The 7,500-nt window shown below is 37.1% G+C and overlaps 1 protein-coding gene and 1 long non-coding RNA gene across 6 annotated transcripts in view; one reads left to right on the top strand and one right to left on the bottom strand.

The window, feature by feature from the left end:
• LOC138050059 (lactadherin-like) overlaps nt 1-4,647 on the top strand; it is a 16,893-nt gene extending 12,246 nt beyond the window's left edge. The window contains exons 4-7 of one of the 3 annotated variants that reach the window (XR_011132552.1): nt 52-129; nt 1,688-1,877; nt 2,215-2,292; nt 2,918-4,565. Coding sequence is in view for 1 of the 3 variants with exons in the window: in XM_068896552.1 (XP_068752653.1) it covers nt 52-87 (36 nt within the window). In the remaining 2 variants the exon portion in view is untranslated. Of the gene's footprint in view, nt 1-51; nt 130-1,687; nt 1,878-2,198; nt 2,293-2,917; nt 4,566-4,619 lie in introns of those variants that run through there. The other 2 variants (XR_011132551.1, XM_068896552.1) reach the window with 2 other exon arrangements.
• Nucleotides 3,868-7,500, bottom strand: part of LOC138050062 (uncharacterized) — a 26,223-nt gene continuing 22,590 nt past the window's right edge. The window contains exons 1-4 of one of the 3 annotated variants that reach the window (XR_011132556.1): nt 6,278-6,505; nt 5,911-6,048; nt 5,538-5,620; nt 3,868-5,178 (exon numbers count right to left, since the gene is read on the bottom strand). This is a non-coding gene — a long non-coding RNA (uncharacterized lncRNA). Of the gene's footprint in view, nt 5,179-5,537; nt 5,621-5,910; nt 6,049-6,185; nt 6,213-6,277; nt 6,506-7,500 lie in introns of those variants that run through there. The other 2 variants (XR_011132554.1, XR_011132555.1) reach the window with 2 other exon arrangements.

Genomic DNA, 7,500 nt, shown 5'->3' with positions numbered 1-7,500 from the left:
TAGGAAGATTAGATCTGAACTTTTCTCCTTTTGTGTTCTAAATTTTTACAGGTAACGCCTCATTGTCTTCTTGCAGTACGCTCTTAGAATCATCTACAACCCAACGACCAAACACATCCCTGGCATCGAGTAAGTGTGTCATCTTTTACATTTTAAACCGTGGTGTACAATCATGTATTTGAACAAACTAAGGAAATCCTAATTTTAAGCATGGAAGCTCAGTGTTGATTATTAAAAAAGCCGAGTTATTAGCCATGGTTAGTTCCAGTTGCGTGTTAGCTTCAAAGAAAGGGAAAGAGTGCGTAATATTAAGTGCAAATGAAACAGCACAACAAAATACAGTAAGTCCTTGCTGTCCACATTGCAGTTTTGTAGGGACGTTCAAGAGAAATGTTTGTGTTTTCTTCTTGACAACGGGAAAAAGTTGTTTAACAAATATGGTAGTAGCCAAAACGTGGGGCCAGGGTCGGAGTGTCTCGTTATTCTCTTGCACAAAGAATGTTCGGCACCTTTCCTTCATTTATTGTAGCAATCAGTCAAAAAAATAAGGAACATACTGAAGGTGCAAAAGGGACATCTTAGTTTGTTTTTCCAAATTAAGAGAATTTCTGACTTGAATTAGAGTTTTTGTGGGGAATATACGCTAACTCCTAGAGACACTGGAGACTCGCTGAGCTCCACATTTTAAAAGCACATTTTAATGTTTAGTTTGTAAAAACTTTGCGCACAATACAGTTCCACTATGGTTGTCATGCAACATTCTCATTTGCTTGTTTTCACAAAATTGTTCTAAATGTTGTGTTTTTTATCGTAAAATTGGATTCGATCCCATGACGTCGGAATAGAGTTGGCTGGCAACTTCCTGTACCACTCTGACTTTAGTACAAACTGTTTGTAAGGAATGTCAGACAACAAGATCGAAAACAACGGGAACAAACAAGCAAATGTGAATGTTGCGTGACTGCGTGACGACCATCCTAGAACTGTGATTCTGTTGTTTTTTTTTTTTACGAAGTAAACATTATAGTGCCATTTTTTAAAGTGTGGAGCCGAGCGAGACCCCAGTGTCTCCAGCACTTGCATACTATTCCATAATTTCCAATTTCAGCAATTTCTCAAATTGCTGTTACACCATTTTTACAATTAGGGAGGGTAGGCTAAGTGCTAGGGCTACCGTAGCAAGAGGGTTACTTTAGTTGGCTAGCACTTACACATTTCTTCTTCTTTATCAACGTGTTTTCAAGGCTGCTAGGGTTACCCTACCTGCCTTTAAACAGGGCCTTAATTTCGAAAAAGAGAAAAGCAAACTCCACTTTTCACAAAGACAAGGTCAGGTGCTCGGAAAAAGAAACTTGGATTTTAAAACACAAGAAAACGAAGTACGATTTGAGAAAACAAAAAACCATGATGTCCCTTAAGAGCTTTCATACCTTCGGTAGGTTCCTTAATTGTTTTTTTACTGATTTCCACGCTAAATGAAGTACAGATGCCGGTCATTCGAAAATAACAGTACAGCAGAATAGCGACAAAAATTCAAACAAATGGGGAAAAAAAAGGACCCCGGGCCCGCGTTTTGGCTACAACCAACAAATATCCGGACGGTAAAGAGCTCTAATATAGTCTCACTACCCTCCGGTAGGAAGATTTGATCTGAACTTTTCTCCTTTTTTGTTGTTATTTTTTACAGGAAACGCCTCATTGTCTCCTTGCAGTACGCTCTTAGAATCATCTACAACCCAGGGACCAAACACGTCCCTGGCATCGAGTAATTTTTTGTAATGTGCTGCAGGCTTGGTGGAAGTCCTGATGATGCAAAGGAAGTCATGAATCAGCAATTCTTTCACACAATTAATTGGGATGATATCTTTCATAAAAGGGTAAGAAACATTATAATCTCAAGTCTTTTGGATTAACTTGTTTGTTTTGGAAAAAATTCTGCAAGATTTTGTCGACAGAGAGAGTTTGTGCTAAATCTGCTAATTGCATTGTTAGGTTTCATAAAGCTTCTACATTTAACATGTATGTGCTAATGATATTAAGTTTAACCACTTGATCTCTGGGAGTGAGGCGTAACAGATTTTACTTGTCTAACGCCAGATAATTTTACTTGTCACCGGGGGTATCTCAGGAAGTTTTAAGTTTATGGGAGTAGAAATTGCATTTACATTAATTTAGTGTACATTACTTTGCAAATAAAGCCTCCTTTTAAACCAGTGGTCAAGTCTGAAACAGATGTGTCCAACTTTGATGAAGACTTCACCAATGAGCCAGTTGATTTATCGCCACCAGAAGGTAAGTATTATTATTGTTCTTGTGTGAGATTCTCACACTGACTGTCATCTTAGGCCAATTTCAAGCAAAAAAGAAATATTTTAAAACAGTTTTTATGGTTGATCCATGTTTATTTTTTGATATCTTGCCAAGAATACTGAAAGTAGCATTTCTGAGCTTCAAGATTTCAAAATTTTCTAGCGGAGAATTCCCCCAGAACACCCTACAAGTTAGTGTCTCCGATGCTTGCTTGTTAGCTCCCCCTCCTCCCCCAATGCAAAATTCGTTCCGCCGTCCCTGGGTCAACTGGTGAAGGCAGGTTCATTTGCAAAGCTTGTAAGTTCTTGGTCTTAGAAATAAAAATAGAAGTGAATTGGCTTAGGGTAGTTAATTTTCATGTAAATTGGCCATTCTGAAACTACCATTTTATTAACTTATCAACATTAATCATGTCTCTTCAAGGCTGCTGCCTAAGAAAATTTTAAAGGGGCCCTCAGAGCTAAACGCTGAGAACTTAGGAGCCCAACATATGAAGTGAAAGGCGTTGCTGTGAAAAATTAAGGAGCCCAGAGCTATTCTTTGGGAGCCCCAGGCTACCGGGCTCCTGTTAGGCAACAGCCTTGCTCTTTAAAAATCTATTTTTTAGGCACCCTGACTGAAATTGCTGAGGAAGATGAAGCAAATTTTCAACAATTTTCTTGAAGACAAATTAATACAAGTTAACTAGGTTGTCTTGAAAAATTAAAAAAACCTCTTTATCATTACAACGATAATTAGGCTGTAAGGTTTGGTGGCAAAACATTTTGCTTCAAAGTATCACCAAACTGTCAGTTCACTTTGTAAAGTATTTTTTCTGGGAGCCTGTTTTGTTGCTGTATCTTAAATCTTTTGCACATTAGTTGGAAAATTGACTGCAACAAGGTTTAATTTCAGTCCAATCTCACAGTGAATGGTAAAGAGTAAAAGCTATTACAGGAAACTATTGCTCAGTGGCCTTCATTAAAAGGATGACTCTTCGTAAAATCAATACTCAGAACCACTGAGTTTTTGTGGAATCTCTGTATCGGGAAATGGGAAAGTGCTGCACAGTACATATAGCTTTTATTTCAATGGTCACACTTGCATCCATAGATTCAAAAGTTGAAATCAATATGTACTGAGAAATCAATGGATTCATGACTTGTGATAAACTGCTATAATTTGCACTTTCATGATAAAAAGAATAAGGTTGTGGGTATTTGCACAACATCCATTTGCTTCTGTGCAAGCTTGCACAAGTTATTCCCTAGGTGGTTAGATTATTTTGATATTTAATTGTTTTAGCCTCATCCCAAAGGTCTACTTTTTTAAAGGGAACCTCCAGTAAAACAACAAAAGAACTTCAAATCACAGAACATAATGTTTACAGTATTAAAATTTTTCAAATGAAAGCGTTTATATCCGAAAAGACAAAAAGAACTTCAAAATACTTGTTTTGGCTTTCAAATTTCCGGGGCGCCGCCATCTTGAATAATTGTGATGTGTCGTGCTTCCCTCTTGTTCCAGAACACGACACAACACGTCACAATTATTATTCAAGATGGCAGCAACCGCGGAATTTGAAAGCCAAAAACAAGCTTTTTTGAAATCCATTTGTTTTTTTCTGTGGAAGTTCCCTTTACGACACTGTGGAGTAAGGACTTTTTGTGATGGATTTCAAGTGTTTCACAGGGGTTTTTGACTTTTTTTTGCCCAAAAATTCAAAAGAAATGCTTGCTACATACACTGTAGAACATAAAAGTGTGAATACACTGTACCATTATTAATTTTGTTTTATTGATTGGTAAATTTTTCAGTTGTTGAATAGGCAAATACTCTGAAATAGAGCTATGCTTTAGTTTAATAATTGTTTCTTCTACAAATTAGAAAGATAGAAGTAAATGTCAGGGACCTAGAACGTAATTATTAACCAGTAGAATAGAGAAAACCAAAAAAGAAATGAGAGAGCCGTTCACTGGAAGCTTGATTTAATGAAGAGCAAGGAATTTAGTTCACTGTATTAGGTATTGCTCTAGTTTCCATACATTCTTCTGGTTTAAGAGTAGTAAGTCAAGGTTCCACTGTAAATCTTCCAAACTTAACTCTCAATGGTTGAAAGTTCATCCTTTGACATGCAATGCAACACAATTCATAACTTGTGTGACTGTACATAACAAGGAATTTTTTGTTTGCTATCGAGTTAGAATACTATACAATTTTATTTTTGTAATCAAAACTTTGAATAAAATAAACTTAACTATATTAGCTTGTACAAAGATGTTCTCTTCCTTTTGTTTGTGTCGAATTACTTATGCAAATTTTCCTGATAGTAATCCTTAGGCTCATACAAGTTATTTTCCATGAGCTTCTCTAATGCAAAAATAGAGTAAAATCACATCGCTTTTGTTCAAGACACAAAAAACACTGTATACAGTATGTTGTACTCTTACGTTTATGTTGCCAAAATCCTAACGTTTCTCAACTAAAATAAAATAATAATATTGTGAATGTGTGGCAAAATTCATTGCTTTTCCTTTGAAACAAAAAGGGAATCCATTCCTTACTTCTGCCTTTCTTCTTCAAAAATCAATATTCATTTTGACACTAAGCACATCGACACTAAGATTTATTTAATAGCTTATAATTTGTCCTCCGTGTTTATGTCATAAGCTTCCCCAAATGTGTCTTCCATCCAAAGCTTTTTAAGCAAAGTGTGACCACAGGTCACTTACATGTCGTGGTAAGGCTGTGCAGTGTATTGCTGCTGTTATGATATCTGCTTTAGGATCAACACACAGTCTGATAAGGAAATGTTCACTTCTTCGATTTATTTAAACTGGATATGTCGCCAAAGCTTGCTGTAGCAGAACCACGTGGGGCTGCTCGTTCCTGAAAGCAGAAATTGTCTAAAGTCAAAAGTACTCAACATGACATACAAAATACAAAGTGCTACATTATAGTAGCATTGTTACCCAAACAAAAAACGTCAACCAATTTGGCTTCTATGTGGTATAGCATGTTGTGGTGCCCCAAGCAATCTGGCATGACAATCTTGCGTGACATTACATTCTTTGAGGTGGGGGGGGGGGGGGGGAAATTTGCCTACTGCTCCACCCAGCCGAAATACCAACTCAACAACAACATGTCTCAATCGAGGGGAGAAATTCCTCCCTCTAAGAATATAATGTCACACCAGATTGCCTCACTCCAGGGGTACAGTTCTCTACTAGTAATTGAATATATCTTACTTGAGATTCATGAGGCTTCCATCCAATCATATAAAGTACAAAGAAGGTGGCTGGAATACCACCTCCTTCCAAACCATACATCTCTGAAAGGCAATAACAAGATGTCAGTTGAAAGCAATGATGATCAATGCAATACCAATACAACACCCTCAAGGAAAGATCATGGGTTGGTTGAAATTATCTGCTGCAAAAACGTTTTGTGTTTTCTGAATTAAAGTTTAGACCCCCTATCAAAAATCCCTGGATCTACCCAGCATGGGTGCATAAGTGAATGGGTATAATAATAATAATAATAATAATAATAATAATAATAATAATAATAATAATAATAATAATAATAATAATAATAATAATAATAATAATTGACAAGTACCATTGAGGATGCAGCAGTAATGGTATCCCTGTGCAGTAAAGTCTTCCTGTTCCACGAAGCATTGTTTTCACCCATTCCTTTCAGGTCATGCATGAGCTCAAAAATGCTGGGGTATCCTATTGTTATTTCATCGTAATCCTAACAAATAGAGGAAGTCAGTGTGATCAAAAAACAGATACAGCATTTAATCATTTTGTTCCTTCCATTGAATTGAAATTATAATATAGTTGTCATTACATTATTAAAAACAAATTGCGATTTTGAGACGGCAATACCACATTATATTGACGGCTAGTTGGGAGAAAATAGCAAGGTCACAAAAATTCGCTGCTTCGAATTTTGTTATCTCGAATTTTCGTTTGGTTACCTCGAAAATTTGCTACTTCGAATTTCACTATCTCGAATTTTCGAGAAAGATCGTGAATTTTTCGCTTCAAACCATACGAAAAATCCTTCGAAAATTAGATGACTTTTCGTGGAAAATTCGCGAGAACGAAGGACGAATTTCGTTTGCATTACTTTTGCAATTTTACGGTGCCTGTTTTGGCACGCATCTGACCCGCAACACGCCATGCTAAACAAAACGTTTGGAGTGTCTCAGTGTGCACAACAAAAGCCACCCTGACATCTATTGTGCTACTCATTAAATATGCGCATATAGAATGTTGTGTGTAACGTTCAGCGTGCCGTGTCATGCACGCGTGCCCGTGTCATCACCTTTTTGTTGGTTTTCCCGTGGTGGTCACATTTCATCTTTTACATTTTACACCATGGTGTACAATCATGTATTTGAACAAAGGAAATCCTAATTTTAAGCATGGAAGCTCAGTGTTGATTATTAAAAAAGCCGAGTTATTAGCCATGGTTAGTCCCAGTTGCGTGTTAGCTTCAAAGAAAGGGAAAGAGTGCCTAATATTAAGTGCAAATGAAACAGCACAACAAAATACAGTAAGTCCTTGCTGTCCACATTGCAGTTTTGCGGGGACGTTGGAGAGAAATGTTTCTGTTTTCTTGACAGCGGGAAAAAGTTGTTTAACAAATATGGTAGTAGCCAAAACGTGGGGCCAGGGTCGGGGTGTCTCGTTATTCTCTTGCACAAAGAATGTTCGGCACCTTTCCTTCATTTATTGTGGCAATCAGTCAAAAAAATAAGGAACATACTGAAGGTGCGAAAAGGACTTCTTAGTTTGTTTTTCGAAATTAGGAGAATTTCCGACTTAAATTGGAGTTTTTGTGGAGAATGTACGCTTACTCCTAGAGACATTGGAGACTCGCTGAGCTCCACATTTTAAAACCACATTTTAATGTTTAGTTTGTAAAAACTTTGCACGCAATACAGTTCCACTATGGTCGTCATGCAACATTCTCGTTTGGCTGTTTCCGCAAAATTGTTTTAAATGTTGTTTTTTATCGAAGACTTGGATTCGATCCCTTGACGTCCGAATAGAATTTGCTGGCAACTTCCTGTACCACTCTGACCGGGCCAACACTGGGTTGCTGTGGTAAAAATGCCCGAAAGAGAACGTTGTCTATTTTTCGATTCATACGGTCATCGTTCCATGGATTACCATCCGATATTATGGAGCAGTT

This window comes from Montipora capricornis, chromosome 5 (genome assembly GCF_036669925.1).
Source record: "Montipora capricornis isolate CH-2021 chromosome 5, ASM3666992v2, whole genome shotgun sequence".
Taxonomy (NCBI): Eukaryota; Metazoa; Cnidaria; class Anthozoa; order Scleractinia; family Acroporidae; genus Montipora; species Montipora capricornis.
Note: the sequence above shows the minus strand (reverse complement) of the source record. Positions and strands in the feature narration are given on the sequence as shown.